The sequence below is a fragment of the Erinaceus europaeus genome, chromosome 2 (assembly GCF_950295315.1).
Source record: "Erinaceus europaeus chromosome 2, mEriEur2.1, whole genome shotgun sequence".
NCBI lineage: Eukaryota > Metazoa > Chordata > Mammalia > Eulipotyphla > Erinaceidae > Erinaceus > Erinaceus europaeus.
Genome location: NC_080163.1, coordinates 5,337,387 through 5,354,614, shown reverse-complemented (window position 1 = coordinate 5,354,614; position 17,228 = coordinate 5,337,387). Strand labels below are relative to the sequence as shown.

Genomic DNA, 17,228 nt, shown 5'->3' with positions numbered 1-17,228 from the left:
ACTAAAAAAGAAGTAGGAGACCTTAAAAAGAGATTAAGAGATACTGAAAACAACAACAGAGACCTATGGGATGACTTCAAAAGAAATAATATACGCATTATTGGCTTACCAGAGGAAGAAAGAGAGGGAGAGTAAGAAAGCATTCTTCAGGACATAATAGCTGAGAACTTCTCTAATCTAGACAACATAAAAGACATAAGGTTCAAGAAACCCAGAGGGTCCCAAACAGAATTAACCTAGACTTAAAGACACAAAGACACATCGTATTTAGAATGGAAAGGAATAAGGATAAAGAAAGAATACTGAAGGCTGCAAGGAAAAAAAAAAACCAAATAGTCACCTACAGAGGAAAACCCATAAGATTAGCAGCAGACTTCTCCACACAAACACTACAGGCCAGAAGAGAATGGCAAGATATCTATCAAGTGCTCAATGAGAAAGGCTTTCAACCAAGAATACTATATCCTGCTAGACTGTCATTAAGACTAGATGGAGCCATAAAAACCTTCTCAGACAAGCAACAGTTGAATCAACTATCACCAAGCCTACCCTGAAAGAAGTTCTGAAAGGTCTCCTATAAACAGGCCATCATAAATAAGGCATATATCAGAAAACTCTAAAACTCTACAAGAATGGCATTAAACTATCTTCAATCTTTGATATCAGTAAATGTCAATGGCCTGAATTCACCTATTAAAAGGCACAGAGTAGGAAGATGGATCAGAAAACACAACCCAAAAATATCTGTCTACAAGAAACCCACCTAACGCAACAAGACAAACACAGACTAAAAGTGAAAGGATGGAAAACTATCATACAAGCCAATGGCCCACAAAAAAGGGCAGGAATAGCTATTCTCATATCAGACATGATAGACTTTAAAATAGATAAGATTTTAAAAGATAGGAATGGACACTACTTAATGCTCAGAGGATCAGTCAATCAAGAGGACTTAACAATTATTAACATCTATGCATCCAATGAGAAGCCATCTAAAAACATCAAACGTCTACTGAAAAAGCTACAGCAATATATTAGCAGCAACACAATCATAGTAGGGAACTTCAACACCCCACTCTCTCAACTTGACAGATCATCCAGGCAGAAAATCAATAAAGACATAAGGGAGCTAAATGAAGAGATAGATAAACTAGAACTATTGGACATTTTCAGACATTCATCCCAAGAAACTGGAATACACATTTTACTCAAATCCACATGGATCATTCTCAAGGACAGACCATATGTTAGGCCACAAAGACAGCATCAGCAAATTCAAGAGCACTGAAATCATCCCAAGCATCTTCTCAGACCACAGTGGAATTAAACTAACACTTAACAATCAACAAAAGATTAGTAACAGTTCCAAAATGTGGAAGCTCAACAGCCAGCAAGTGCTCCATTACCAGGGAGCACTGGGGAGCTTGAGGCCTGGGGACCAGGCAGGGCTGTCATCCTGTCTGGGACGCCAGGGGCCTCCAGAGAGAAGCATTATCCCTTCTTATCATCTGCTATAAGCCTGGTCCCTGCATCTTTCCTGTCTAGTGCCTGGCTTTACGTCTCGGTTCAAGCCCCCAACTCCCAACCTGTAGGGGAGTCGCTTCACAGGCGGTGAAGCAGGTCTGCAGGTGTCTGTCTTCCTCTCCCCTCTCCATTTCTCTCTGTCCTATCCAGCAATGAACAACATCAACAATAACAATAATAACCACAACAAGGCTACAACAACAAGGGCAACACAAGCGGGGGGGGGGGGGAAACGGCCTCCAGGCGCAGTGGATTCATGGTGCAGGCACTGAGCCCCAACCCTGGAGGCAAAAACAAAACAAACAAACAAAAACTGCTAATTCACACTTTAAAAAGTCAGTCTTTGGTAACATGATCTTGGAGGCAGTGTTTACCACCTTAATTATGTTGCTTAGTAGGAATAAGTTTGAACCCAGCACTACTGTAAGCTAGGGTAGAGCATGCTCTGGTATAAAACAAAACCCATACAAAGAAATAAGTGAGCAGGTGAAGCCCACGCTCTAAGGAGACTACCAAGGGGAAGGAAACACCAAGGGAGGAGGGGGGCGGGTACCGGGGCTGTCTTAGAAGGCTGCCTGCTACAGTTGAGAATAAGCATCTGCTCCTAGTGGTAGGCCGCTGGGGGTATTGTGGAAGGATGACAGAAGATAGAGGAAGCACGTGTGAGGAACTTGATTGTGCAAATTACTGAGAAGTCAGTCAGGGGACCCAAAGAGGAAGCAAGTGTGAGAATCCAGCAGATAACTGACCACAGGAATGAAAATTAGGCCCCATGATAGCTAAGGAGCAGGGAAGGACGTGATCAGACAAACACAGAATGTTGGGACAGGCTAGAATCCAACTTGTTCCTTTAAAAAGAAATCATGAAAATCTCCCTATTTGGGGATGTTCTGGACAGTAAGATATAATAAATATAATCCTAAAGGCAATACGGATGGCTGCAAAACAGCTCACCTGGGAGGAGGCCTGCTTTGCCATGAGCATAGGTTTGAGTCCCGTACACCATGAGTACCAGGGAAAACTTCAGTGCTCTGGTGTTTCTCCTTCTGTCTTAAAATGTGGGCCCAGAGTGATGAAGCCCAGAAAAAACAAACATGTAAATAAATAAATAACAAGACGAGGACGGGTAAATTTGGGTAAAAGGGGTCCACTGCATGGTGAAGGATGGAATTTGACTTTAGTAAACAGAATGTGGCATCAACAAATATTGAATTTTAACACTTCATGGGGGCCAGGGAGTGGCAAACCTCGTACAGCATACACACTATCTTGTGAAAGGACCTGGGTTCAAGTCCCCAGTCCCCACCTGCAGGGGAAAACTTCAACAAGTGGTAGAGCAGAGTGGCAGGTGTCTCTTTTTCTCCCTTTAGTGATCATAAAAATAAAATACCACTAGAAATGGTGGAGTCACGACGTAGCCAGTGATAGCCCTGGTGGTAAAAAAATCATCAAAATGCATTATACCTCTAACTTGTATGTTATAAAGCAATGTTAACTTTTTTTTTTCTTTTTTTACCAGTGCACTGCTCAGCTCTGTCCTATGTTGGTGCAGGGAATTGAACCTGGAACTATGGAGCCTCAGGCATAAGAGTTTGTTTGCATAACCACTATGCTCTCGACCCTCACCCTTAATTCAGTTTTTAAAAAGTTTTAAGAATGCTGTTACTGGAGTCGGGGGGGAGAGGGGATAGCTCAGTGGTATAGCACAATTCTTGTGTGCACAAGGTCCCAGGTTTGAATCCTGACACTTATATACTAGAACTGAGCAGTACTCTACTCTTCTTTCCAAAAAATAATAATTTAATGGCTGTTGGTCAGGGAAATAGTTCAACTAATACAGCACATGCTCTCTCCCTCTTGTGTGAAACTTTCCACCTTTAAAGAACCTTATTACTAAGAACTACATAAAGCACTTTAGCATTTTAAGTCTCCAGGGTCTTCAGGTCCTGTCAAAACTTCTATCCTTCGTAGGTGGTAGGTGAAATAACGGGCAGGTAGAATTTCTAATTACTAAAATAGCACTGTGCTAAAGATCATTTTCCACATTTAAAGACTCTTGTTAGATAATTTTTAAAAATAACTAAAAAAGGAGGAGCGGGGTCGGGTGGTGGTGCAACTGGTTGAATGCACATGGTGCAGTGCACAAGGACTCAGGTTCAAGCCCCTGGGCCCCACCTGCAGGGGGAAAGCTTTGCAAGTGGTGAAGCAGGGCTGCAGGTGTCTGTCTCTCTTCCTCTCTGTTTCCCTCTCAATTTCTGGCTATCTCTACCCAATAAAGATGATTTAAAAAGCTAAAAAAGGCTTGTTATAAAGATCTGTATGAACCATTTCAGTACGTTACAGGAAGAGTATTAGTTTAGTTTGCCAAAATAACACTATACTAATCTAGTTTTCATGTTAAAAAAAAAAAAAAAAGATACTCCATACATGGGACTGTAAGTTTTTATTCTGAGTTTTTATTCTCTATTTGTAGAGAGGGACAAAACATGTGGATGAAATGAAAGTCAGGAAATGGGCTACTGGGACCATGGGACAGAAAAGCTGGGTTAGGGGTGGGGCAGAGTTGCCCTTGGAGACAATAAGTTACATACCAAGTGGATTTTTTAAATATATATATTTATTTTCCCTTTTGTTGCCCTTATTGCTTTCATTGTTGTTACAGTTACTGTTGTCATTGATGTCATCGTTGTTAGATAGGCCAGAGAGAAATGGAGAGAGGAAGGGAAGACAGAGAGGGGGGAGAGAAAGACAGACACCTGCAGACCTGCTTCACCGCCTGGGAAGCGACTCCCCTGCAGGCGGGGAGCCGGGGGCTCGAACCGGGATCCTTACGCCGGTGCTTGCGCTTTGCGCCACGTGCGCTTAACCCGCTGCACTACCGCCCGTCCCCCTAACCCCCCCCCCCGTGCATTTTGTGTGCGTTTTTTTTTTTTTTTTTGTTTTTTTTTTACCAGAACGCTGCTCAGTTTTGGTTTACCGTAGTGCTAGGGCTTGAACTTGGGACGGTGTAGCCTTAGGCATGAAAACATTTTAGTATAAACGCTGTTATCTCCTCCGCCCGTGTTTTGTTTCGGATTCATACAGAGAGAGAGAAACCAGCCCTGGAGCTAAAGCGTGGATCTGAGCGCACAGATGGATGGCCTCTTATTTCTGAGTTCCGTTTTCTCGGCTGTTAAGGAGCAATTACGGTAGCACCGCCTAACAGGTACCAGTGAGAAATGAGATGAGACCGACATTCTGCCGAACGTGAACTAAGTATCAGGTCCTGTGTCTCCATTCTTGTGCTGTTCAAGTTGGCCCCGATTCCCACCTGCAGCCCAAACTCCAAGGTATGATATTATATTGTCCATAACCTCCTTAAAAAAATCTTACAGTAAATCCACAAAAACAGATCATCTGAATATATCCTGCAGGGTGATGCGGTGACACCAGCGCAGACCACTGTCACAAGGCAGCCATCGTCCACGCTGGTGCGCAAGCGCAGAGAGGCCGCCTGGCAGTGCATTATGGGAGCGGTAGGCAGAGAGAAGGTGCTGCTGGGAGTTGTAGGCCAGATGGACACAAGAGGACATGAGCGGGTTGGCGGAGCCATTGCAAGGGGTTCTGGGAGCCGTAGGCACCGAGGCCTTATGGGAGTCGTAGTTCCCCTAGCCACTTCCGTTCCAGTCTTCCGCGTGTCAGATAGATTGGACGTTCCAGCACCGCTCTCTCTATTGGGGTAAGCACCGCCGCGGGGTCACCTGCTCTCTGTTGCGACTCCCCGTGAGGGTTGATATCTTTCTAAGGGTGACACAGTGGCCTCTGCCACTTTCCAGCGCTGCCTCCCACAGCCCTTCTGGCCAGGAGCCCCATGTTGGGCATGGCCACAAGACTTGTGCCTTTTTCCCCATCCCCTCCCGCAAGGGATGGGCCATGCCTAGGCCTTCAGCCAGACACATCTGGAGGCCCCGCATCTGTGCTCAGCTTCATTCCTGATGGGAGGGTGCCACACACTATCCATCCTCTGGTCAAAGCTACAGAGGTGGGATTGTCCCGCAGCAGGGATAGTGTGCGAGGAGGTTGATTCCCGGCACCCGGTGATCCTAGATTTAGGGGGACGGGAGGGACGAGTTGAAAGTGACTTTGTGCCCTGTCTGTGGCGCTTCTGGAGGAAGAAGGCGGTGCCCTCAGGTGACAGGGCACAACTGGGCGAGAACAGGATTGTGCCTTGGGGTCATGCCATCGTGGCACTTAGGAAGGAAGGATCTCAGAAAAGCAGAAAAGGCCCAGGTTTTTTGTTCTGCCTTGTTTTGTTTTATTTTTATAAACAGAGCACCATTGGCACATGAGATGACAGGGGTCAGACTCAGGACCTCATGCCTGAGAGTCTAGTGCTTTCTCCACTGCACCACTTCCCAGACTGCAGCCAGTGGGGTTTTGGAGGGCCAGCCTAGTGGACATCTCAGTTCAGAGTCTTCCCCCCAATAATGAGAATGCTCTGGGTGGAGCCTGATGCAGCAGAACACTATGAAGAGACTTTTCCAAAAGAGAGGGAACAGGAGCAGGGAGGGAGGAAGCCCAGGAAACTCTAGAACAAGTACATCAAAGGAGGGTGGCAGAGAATCCAAGAGAAGGCTGCTTAGCAGTGACAGTCGTGACTGACGCCCCCCTGGCTCCTGAGGGCTTCAGGCTGGGCTTGGTGTCTGGGAAGATGCTCTGGGCAGAGTGGAGAGTGGGCCCAGATACCTGTTAGCAGGGGCATCCTGGGGCGTGAAGATGCATGTGGCTGATGGAGAATGGGAGGTGAGGGAAGCTGTGACTTATGAGGCCTTAGCCTCACACATGGAAGGACCGGAGATGGTTCTGGGTGGGACCCAGGCCGCTGCTTTGTTGAGAGGAGGGGAGAATGGGTCAGAGACCAGGGAGGAAGGAGCCTTCTACAGTTTCCAGGAGAGGGATGTAGCCCTGACTAGGCTGGGAACCATGGAGGCTTGGACGTACAGTGTTTGGCTTCTGGGTGTCTTTTGAAGTTTACAGCCAGCAAGTGCTCCATTACCAGGGAGCACTGGGGAGCTTGAGGCCTGGGGACCAGGCAGGGGCTGTCATCCTGTCTGGGATGCCAGGGGCCTCCAGAGAGAAGCGTTATCCCTTCTTATCATCTGCTATAAGCCTGGTCCCTGCATCTTTCCTGTCTAGTGCCTGGCTTTACGTTGAGGACACAAGACACACTGAGTGGGTATTTGTTGTATAGATGGATGAATGAATAAATGAGTGAGTGAGTGAATGGCAGAAAACGGAAGCTGACTTAATGGTGCCAGACTCCCAGAGTTGCTCAGTGTTGCACCAGCAGTCGCTCCTTTCCCTGGGGGCACTTGGGAGCCTAAGGCCTGAGGACCAGGCAGGTCTCCCCCTGCACCCCAGTGATCTCTCTCCCTGCAGGAACAGCCCTGGCGGGGTCCCCTTGCTGCACCCCAGTGACCCCCCCCTCCCCGAAGGGTCTCCCTGCTGCACCCCAGTGACCCCCCCTCCCCGAAGGGTCCCCCTGCTGCACCCCAGTGATCCCCCTCCCCCGTCCCCGCAGGAGCAGCCCTGCTGCGATGCCCGCCCCGCAGTGCGCCTCCTGCCACCAGGCCCGCGCCGCCCTCCGCCGCCCGCGCTCCGGGCTGGCCCTGTGCGGCGCCTGCTTCTGCGCCGCCTTCGAGGCCGAGGTGCTGCACACGGTGGTGGCGGGCCGCCTGCTGCCGCCCGGCGCCGTGGTGGCCGTGGGCGCGTCCGGCGGCAAAGACTCCACGGTGCTGGGCCACGTGCTGCGCGCTCTGGCCCCGCGCCTGGGCGTGTCGCTGCGCCTGGTGGCCGTGGACGAGGGCATCGGCGGCTACCGGGACGCGGCGCTGGCGGCCGTGCGGCACCAGGCGGAGCTCTGGGAGCTGCCGCTCACCGTGGTGGCCTACGCCGACCTGTTTGGGGGCTGGACCATGGACGCCGTGGCCCGCAGCGCCGCCGGCTCCGGCCGCAGCCGCGCCTGCTGCACCTTCTGCGGGGTGCTGCGGCGCCGCGCGCTGGAGGAGGGGGCGCGCCGCGTGGGAGCCACGCACATCGTCACGGGTGAGCTGGGGGCCGGGGGCGGGTGTTGGCGACCCTGCGGGGGGCAGGGGTACGGGGGGGGGGCTGGGGCACCCCGAGGTCTTGGTGGGCAGGGCACCGGGTAATGTCCTGGGGATCTGGGGGTCCCGGGGTGTCTTGGAGGCAACCTGCCCGGTCCTGGAGCATCACCTGCACCTGCGGTGCCTGGACTCCACTCGCACCCTCACGCTGGAGTGTGCAGCCACCGAGCCCGAAATGGCCTTGCAGCAGTAAAGCGCCTTTACTCCCTGCGTGGGAGCATCTCGACCACCAGGCCTGGATAAGTGGGCGCACCTGGGGCACCCCGGGTTGCTCCGGGGGAGCCCTATGCAGACCCCTCTGTTACTGGGGCTCTTTATTTATCTTTATTTGATAGGACAGAGAAATTAGAGGAGAGGGGAGATAGGGAGAGAGAGACACCTGCAGACCTTCTTCAAGTGTGCCCCCCGCAGATGGAGAGCGAGGGCTTGAACCTGGTAATTTGTGCATTTAACCAAGTGCGCCAGTGCCCCCACCCGTCTTCATGGCCTTCCCGCGCCCGCCCCCACCCCCCCCAGTGCCCCAGGTGCAGAGGTTGGGCGCATGCACAACCCCTCCCCCTTCTGGCGCATGGCCATCCTCTACCTACCCCCCCTTCCGGATCTCCCCTGGGTGGGGCGCCGGCTGCAGACCCCTCACCCCACCTCTCCTGGGTGTAGGGAGCATGCGGAGCACACAGCCCACCCCCACCTGCTCTGATTCCCCTGGATGCACAGGTGGGGTGTGGCCCCCATGTCCCTGGGTGTACAGGTGGGGTGCGGCCCCATGTCCCTGGGCTCACAGGTGGGTACAGCCCCCATGTCCCTGGGTGCACAGGTGGGTGCGGCCCCATGTCCCTGGGCGCACAGGTGGGTACAGCCCCCATGTCCCCGGGCGCACAGGTGGGTACAGCCCCCACGTCCCCGGGCGCACAGGTGGGTACAGCCCCCATGTCCCTGGGTGCACAGGTGGGTGCGGCCCCATGTCCCTGGGTGCACAGGTGGGTGCGGCCCCATGTCCCTGGGCGCACAGGTGGGGTACAGCCCCCATCTCCCTGGCTGCACAGGTGGGGTGCGGCCCCATGTCCCTGGGCGCACAGGTGGGTACAGCCCCATGTCCCTGGGCACACAGGTGGGTACAGCCCCCATGTCCCCGGGTGCACAGGTGGGTACAGCCCCCATGTCCCTGGGCGCACAGGTGGGGTGTGGCCCCATGTCCCCGGGTGCACAGGTGGGTACAGCCCCCATGTCCCCGGGTGCACAGGTGGGTACAGCCCCCATGTCCCCGGGCGCACAGGTAGGGTGTGGCCCCCATCTCCCTGGGTGCACAGGTGGGTACAGCCCCCATGTCCCTGGGCGCACAAGTGGGTACAGCCCCCATGTCCCCGGGCGCACAGGTAGGTACAGCCCCCATGTCCCTGGGCGCACAGGTGGGTACAGCCCCCATGTCCCCGGGCGCACAGGTGGGTACAGCCCCCATGTCCCTGGGCGCACAAGTGGGTACAGCCCCCATGTCCCCGGGCGCACAGGTGGGTACAGCCCCCATGTCCCTGGGCGCACAGCCAGCCCCTCACGCCTTCGCCCTCCCCCGCAGGCCACAACGCGGACGACATGGCGGAGACGGTGCTCATGAACTTCCTGCGCGGGGACGCGGGCCGGCTGGCGCGGGGCGGACTGCTGGGCTCGCCGGGCGAGGGGGGCGCGCTGCCGCGCTGCCGGCCGCTGCAGCTGGCCTCGCAGAAGGAGGTGGTGCTGTACGCGCACTTCCGCCGCCTGCGCTACTTCTCGGAGGAGTGCGTGTACGCGCCCGAGGCCTTCCGCGGGCACGCGCGCGCGCTGCTCAAGCTGCTGGAGGCGGCGCGGCCGTCGGCGGTGCTGGACCTGGTGCACTCGGCCGAGCGCCTGGCGCTCAGCCCCGCCGCCCGGCCCCCGCCGCCCGCCGCCTGCTCCCGCTGCGGGGCGCTGGCCAGCCGCGCGCTCTGCCAGGCCTGCGCGCTGCTGGACGGCCTCAACCGCGGCCGCCCGCGCCTGGCCATCGGCAAGGGCCGCCGGGGGCTGGACGAGGGGGCCGCGCGGGCGCGGGGGGCTCTTCCCGGGGGCGGGGACGCAGAAGCCCCTCCTCCCGGGGGGCTGGACACCGGCGCCCCTCCTTCTGGGGACCAGGACACAGACGCCCCTCCTCCAGGGGAGCTGGATGCAGGCGCCCCTTCTTCTGGGGGGCTGGACACCGGCGCCCCTCCTTCTGGGGATCCGGATATAGCCGCCCCTCCTCCAGGGGAGCTGGATGCAGGCGCCCCTTCTTCTGGGGGGCTGGACACAAGCGCCCCTCCTTCTGGGGATCCGGACACAGCCGCCCCTCCTCCCGGGAGGCTGGACACAGACGCCCCTCCTTCTGGGGACCAGGACAGAGAAGCCCCTTCTTTATGAGAACCTGCACTGAGGGCCTTAAAATAACTGGGGTGCTGGGGGTTGAACTCTGAGAGTTCAGTGCTTTACCCACTGTGCTACCTCCCAGGTGTAAATAACTGAATAAACTCATTACCTTTGTCTCTGTGTGAGGATGTGAGGAACCCAACAGGCAACCTGTCACCTGCAAACCTGGGGGTCTGCTCCTGGGGCTGGGGGAACTCCTAGATCTGAGGGAGGAGGGGCTGGAGGCCCTTCCATCACTGAGCGAATGGGAGTTACAGCTGCTTCTGCCTAGTCCTGACTTTTTTTTTTTTTTTTTTTTGCCTCCAGGGTTATCACTACAAATCCACTGCTCCTGGAGGCGTTTTTTTTGTTGGTGGTGGTGGTTGTTTGTTTTGTTTACTCCCCCTCCTGTAGGGGTGCATTTTTATTTGTATTTTTATATTTAGTTATTTATTCCCTTTTTGTTGACCTTATTTTGTTGTTGTTGTTATTGATGTCATTGTTGTTGGATAGGACAGAAATGGAGAGAGAAGGACACCTACAGACCTGCTTCACCGCCTGTGAAGCGACTCCCCTGCAGGTGGGGAGCCGGGGGCTCGAACCGGGATCCTTAAGCCGGTCCTTGTGCTTTGCGCCACCTGCGCTTAACCCGCTGTGCTACAGCCCGACTCCCCTGGAGACGATTTTTTTCCCTTTTGTTGCCCTTGTTTACTGTTGTTGTTGCTGTCGCTGTTGGATAGGACAGAGAGAAATCGAGAGAGAGATGGGGAAGAGGGGGAGAGAAAGACACCTGCAGACCTGCTTCACCATTTGTGAAGCGACGTCCCTGCAGGTGGGGAGCCGGGGGCTCAAACCGGGATTGTTAACGCCGGTCCGTGCACTTTGCGCTACCTACCCTTGACCCGCAGCGCTACCGCCGGACCCACGGCCCTGACCTATTTAAGCATCTGTTGTGTGCTGACAGTTCACATTTCACTGCCCAAGAAGGGTCAAACTTAGGTCCCATAGACGTGAACAGTGCACAGTATTCAGGAAGCTTTTCTCCCAGTGCCAGATTCTATAGGCTTCTTTCCCTGCACAGGACCTCATGGGCGGCCATAGTCGGGGGTCACCCAGCTGGAGAGGAGTGGAACAGGAAGGCTTCCGCCTGGATCTGCCTGGAACCTTTCAAAACCATAGATTTGCTCTCCAGCCCCAGGTGTCTGTGTGGTGGGTGGAGAGCTCCCTGGCCCTGGGATTCTGCAATTAGAGCTGAGGCAGCCCAGGTCAGTGACTCAGCCTCTCTGGTCCTCTGCTTGCTCCATGAGTTGTCCTGCTTGCTTGCTCAAGCTGCCATTAGCCACCAGGGAGCTCTGGGTGTCTTCCCTGACCCCTACAAAGATTGGGGTTTTCAGCCCCCCTCCAACTTGGGGGCTGACTCCTGCTTATGAGTGCTCTTCCTCTTCCTCCTGCTCTGATTCCCAGGGTGCTAGGAGGCTCCTGGGTCCTCTCAGGTGGCTCCCTCCAGCCCAGGACCTGGGATTCTCCCAAGCCCCAGCCCCTCTGGGTTCTACCTTCATGTTTCCACCCACACTTGTGGTTTTGGATTTTTTGTTTGTTTGTTTGTTATTTTGGCTCTGGTTTTGCTAATTAAACTGAGTTGGAGGGTGGGGACCATGCTCCCCCTACACACTGGGACTATCAAGCATCAGATTAGTCATTCAGTGGACAAGTATTTCCGGAGTGGCGGTGGCAAGTGCTGGGGATTCTTGAGGTGACAGGAATGCAGCCTGCGGTGAGCAGAAGACAAGGCCCTGCGCTCACGAAGTGCACAGTCTAGGAGAAACAGTCAGTAAGCAAGTTTGACGCCAGGCACTGACCAGAGCAACCAGTAAAATAAAGCGGGATATTGCTATGTCTTGTTATTTATACAACTCTGCTTTACAGTAGTACAAGATTTTGAGGCATACAGTCTCACGCCAAAGCTCAGCTCTGGCTTATGTTGGTGCCAGGCTTTGAACCTGGAACCTCAGAACAGAGCCTCAAGTAGGAAAGCCTTTTACACTAACTATAACTAATGTCATCTCCCCAGCCACACCAAGTGAAACCCACCTGCCTCCCCTTTTCTACCCTCCAACCCCCATTCCCTCTAATAATCACCATGGTTTTCAGAGTTCTAAGAGACAGTTTGAATACCTGTATTGTTAGTTGGTTGTTTTTTTGTTTTTTTTTTACATTTTATTATTTTATTTTAATGAGAGACATACAGAGAGAAGTGAAAAAAAAAAAAAAGAAAGACACCAGAACGCTGATCAGCGCTGGTAGCACGCACAGCAGAGCAGTGCGCTTATATGTCAGCACCGCAACTCACGGATCCGCTCATCTGGTAACGAACACTTAAGCTCCTGCCATAAACTGACTGTTATAAACAGTGCAGCTGTGGGCTGTAGGGGTTGCATATATTCCGTCAAATTACACATACTGACGAGAGAGAACAAGCCAGAGCTTCTCTCTGGTGCATGCAGTGCCAAGGGTCAAACCTGGGACATCACACTCAAGAGAGTCCAAAACTTTTTCCACTGGAACACCACCTGGGCCTCTGGAATTAGTCCTTTCACGGCCTTTGAATCTATGCCTAAGGAGTGCTACGACTGGGTCATAAGGTATGTCCATTTTTATTTGTTTAAGGACTCGCCGTGCTGTTGTTCATTTGGGGCTGCACCAAGAGTGGTAAGATTTTTCTAACAGCCGCATTGTTAAAGGGGAGGGGAGGGAGGTGGAGTTTTACTCACTAGGTTCACAGTGCTATTGTAACATCTAATCCATAGTTAGAGAAAACTTTAAGGAGTGTTTGAACTCCACTGTGTGGGGCACGTACAGTCCCTTCCATTCCTGCTCCACTGCAGTTCAGTCCCCACCTGTGACCTGAAGCACCCCCGGCATCCTGTCGCCCTCCCCACCCCCAACACACACGCACAGGAGCTGGGGAGGCGCAGTACTCGGAGATGGCCACTAGAGGTCACTGTGTCTCCACCTGTGCATCAAGAGACCTGCGAGCAGAGCGGGTTCTTCCTCCTTTCCCTTGCATGGGGGGTGGGGGGGGTGGCGCTCTTGGTTGAGTACACATGTTAAAAGGACATGGATTTCGGCCCCCCACCTGAAGGGGAGTCACTTCACGGGCGGTGAAGCAGGTCTGCAGGTGTCTATCTTTCTCTCCCCTCTCTCTCTGTCTTCCCCTCCTCTCTCCATTTCTCTCTGTCCTATCCAACAACAAAGCAACGTCAACAATGGCAATAATAACCGCAACGAGGCTGCAACAACTAGGGCAACAAAAAGGGGGAAAAAAGGCCTCCAGGAGCGGTGGATTCATGGTGCAGGCACCGAGCCCAGCAATAACCCTGGAGGAGAAAAAAAAAAAAAAAAAAAAAAGGACATGGATTTCGGCCCCGGTTCCCACCTGCAGGGGGAAAGCTTCACCCTTGGTGAAGCAGGGCTGCGAGTGAGTGTTTCCATCTCCCTCTCCCCTCTTGATTTCTGACTGTCTATCCAGTAAATAAAGGTAAGAAAAGAAAAAGGAAAACAGCTTGGAACATACCTACAATAGACTTCCTAGCTTCTTCCCACATGAAGAGCCCTAGTTCCATCTGCTCCATTCCAACCTTTGGGTTCCTGTTTATTAAACCATTTTTCCAGCTTTATATCTTGCTGCCTTTCAGCCACCAAGTTGCAGATGCTACTAAGATACCATCCTGACTTCCCTGGGCAGACGACCTCACCAGTGTGTCCCTGAACCCCTCCTCTCCAGAGCCCTGCCCCACTAAAGAAAGACAGAAACAGGCTGAGGGTATGGATCTACCTGCCAACATCCATGTCTAGCAGAGAAGCAAGTACAGAAGCCAGACCTTCCACCTTCTGCACCCCATAAAGAATTTTGGTCTGGGGCCGGGTGGTAGTGTACCTAGCTGAACACACACGTCACAAGGACCCAGGGCTGCGCGTGTCTCTGTCTCTCCCCCCCCCCCCCATCGCCCCCTTCCCTCTCAATTTCTGGCTTTCTCTAGCCAATAAATAAGTAAAGATAATTTTCAAAAAATAGTTTTTTTAAAAAAGAAAAAAAAGAATTTTGGTCCCTATTGCCTGAGGGACAAAGAATAGGGAAGTTTCCAATGGAGAGTATGGGACATTGAACTCTGGTGGTGGGAACTTTGGAATTGTATCCTTGCTATCTGACAATCTTGTGAATAATTATTAAATCACTAATACATTGTTTTATAAAAGGGGGTAGGGGAGTAACCTGCTCTCCTCCAGACTTATCCCTGGCCTCTGAGCCAGGCCCCCAGGGTCAGATACTATCTAGCAAAGATCTAAAAACCCCAGATAAACTGGAAACACTTGGCCTTGACTCCAGACCCATGGACACTTATTCCTCCCCTCTGCAAACATTTTCTAAGTGCTGGATCTGTTCACAGTCCTGAAGAGACAAAAACCAAAGACTGTGCTCCTAGGAGAGGGTGGGCAGTGGCCAAGTAGGTAGGTAAAAGTTCGTGAATATCTTTGAATGTTTGAGCTCCAGTGTACATGGCATGAGGCCCCAGGTTCAATCCCCGGCACTGCATGGCTGAAGTGATAGTTTGGTGTCTTTATTATTATTATCTTTATTTATTTATTGGATAGAGACAGCCAGAAATTGAGAGGGAAGGGGATGATAGAGAGACACCTGCAGCACTGCTTCACCACTCACAAAGCTTTGCTCCTGCAGGTGGGGACTTGGGGCTCAAACCCAGGTCATGTGCGCTGTGACATGCGCGTTGCCACCCAGTCCCTGATGTCTTATTTCTTATTAAATTCCTGAAAGAAGAGAGAAAGAAAGAAAGAAAGAAAGAAAGAAAGAAAGTGTAGCTGCAGGAGTGGCTCAGCAGACAGAGTGCAGGACTAGCATATGCCTGGGGCTGAGTCATGCTGTGGTCTCTGTCTCATAAAGTCAATTTTTTTTTAAAGTGAGACCAGGAAAGGGGCATGAATGGTCAAGAGCAGAGCCCCCTGAACAGTGATGAAGCAGGGCTGCAGGCGTCTCTCTGTGTCTTTCCCTTTATTTTCCCCTCCCCTCTCACTTTCTCTCTGTCTCTAAACAATAGTAAATAAATTTTTAAAAAGTACTTTAACCAATAATTTGTTAAAAAGAGAGATGCCACTGCGCTGGAGTTTTCTCAGGTGCTAAGGTACATTCTGTGTGGTGCTAGGGCTTGAGCACAGACCACATGTACAGCAAGGCCTGTTCCCTACCCACTGAGCTATCTCTCTGGGCCTCTCAATGTGTCTCTGTGTCAGTGAGGGCAGGGCTTGGTTTGCCTTGGATCCTGTTGGTCCCCTTCTGAACACTATGGTGTGAGGATGAGCAGAATGAGTGATCCAGGAACCCTCTCTTCTGTCTTCTGCCAGTCCCTGGCTTTATGTAGCACTGAGAATTAAAATGTTCTGGGGGGGGGGGGCCAGAGAGATAGCTGGGGAAAGGATGCCTGCCTTGCCGTGAGTGCAGCCCTGGTTCAAACTCTGGTATCGTATGGGACGTGCGACAGCACCAGAGGAAGCTCTGGTGTCTTCTTCCTCTCTGTCTCTTCATCTGAATGAAAAAAGTGACCCAGTGCAGGAGGAGGCTCTGGTTACACATAAGCTATATAGAAAAGGATGAACATTTTTTTAAAAGAGAAAGAAAATTTTATGTAGCTGGGCAGACAACATCATGGTTCTGCAAAAGACTTTCCTGCCTGAGGCTCCAAGGTCCCAGGTTCAATCCCCAGCACCACCAGCAGCCAGAGCTGAGCATTGCATGGTCTTTCTCTCTATGTATCTCTCTCATTAAAGAAAAAAATAAAAGTCCGTTTATTTAATGAGAGTAAGAGACCTAGTGCATCCTTTTGGCCTCTGCGGTGCTGGGGAAATGAACCCGGGGCCTCACATACCCACATATAACACTTGTTGAGTGGCTTCCAAAGCCCATATTTTTATTTAGAGAGGAAAAGGTGGGATACAGACAGGCAGGCAGAGGAGAGACCACAGCACTGCTCCACCACCCATGGAGCTTCCCTAGTGCTGAACATGGTGCTCCCATGTGGTGCTGGGGCTAGAACCCAGGGCCTTCTCAGATAGTGGAGCACGTGCTGTACCCCGTGAGCTCTCTCCTGGCCCCAGTGCCTCCCACAGCGTCTCTGAATCCCCTGCCAGCCCCATGAGGTGTGCAGAGTTCATCTCAGTCTACAGGGGAGGAAACAAACCCTCTTGGATTTGAAGCCCAGCACCCCCTGACTCCGTGACCCAGGCCCAGCACCCCCTGACTCCGTGACCCAGGCCCAGCACCCCAGCACCCCCTGACTCCGTGACCCAGGCCAAGCTCCCATGTCTGTCTGATTGCCCAGACCATCCCCAGGTAATCTCCATGAAGGCTGAGTCAGTGCCCGAGCCTGCCGTGTGCTGGGCAACCTCTGCCTGCCCACCTGGGCACACCTGGGCACCCCATGCCAGCTCAGCATCCACCAGCACTGGTGCCCTGCCCCCTCCCTCCCAGAGATCACCCACTTAATTCTACTTCAACTCCATGTCTGCCCCCACCTTCCCCAAGTCCTTGGTGGTAAGTGGCTCCATGGGGCCATGACTGAAACTTGGGAGTGGTCCCTGGCCCTGTCACCCCCCCACCCTTCACCTGGATGGATGCAGCACCCAGTGGAGCCTGTGTCCAGCTGCACCCAGGACCCTCCACAGGCCCAAGCTCCACCCAGCCCTGTGCTCTTCAGACATGTGGCTGTCTCCCGTTTGAATCTGCCTAGAGCCCCTCCGATATTCCCAGCTGCAGTCCTTGTCAGAAAGCCAGGACACCTCCCTGGCACTGGCTGTGTGTCTGGATTTGTTGGGTATGTCCAGCCTCACCCCTTCCTTCTGCACCAAGACCTCAGCTGCCTGGACTCTGAGCTTCTGGCAGGGGGAGGGGGGTCTTTGCCTTTTCAGTTTCCTTGGCCTATGACCCCCCCCCACACACACACACATACACACACTGGCCGTCCTGCCCTCCTGTGTTTTCCCTCAGTCTCCCAGCACCATAGGTTTCCTTTCTAGAGCTGACTGATTGCTGTGTGTCTGCTTCCTTGGTGCATCCCTCATGTTTTATTTTGTTTCCTATTTTTGGTACCCTTGGGGCCCTGT

At 52.9% G+C, this 17,228-nt stretch overlaps 1 protein-coding gene across 1 annotated transcript; it reads left to right on the top strand.

The window, feature by feature from the left end:
• Nucleotides 1-5,135: 5,135 nt before the first annotated feature.
• LOC132533454 (cytoplasmic tRNA 2-thiolation protein 1-like) lies at nucleotides 5,136-10,190 on the top strand. The gene is made up of 3 exons (XM_060175143.1): nucleotides 5,136-5,242; nucleotides 7,085-7,608; nucleotides 9,238-10,190. The coding sequence occupies exons 1-3, from the start codon at nucleotides 5,154-5,156 to the stop codon at nucleotides 10,068-10,070; spliced, it is 1,446 nt and encodes a 481-aa protein (XP_060031126.1). The 5' UTR covers nucleotides 5,136-5,153; the 3' UTR covers nucleotides 10,071-10,190.
• Nucleotides 10,191-17,228: the final 7,038 nt, after the last annotated feature.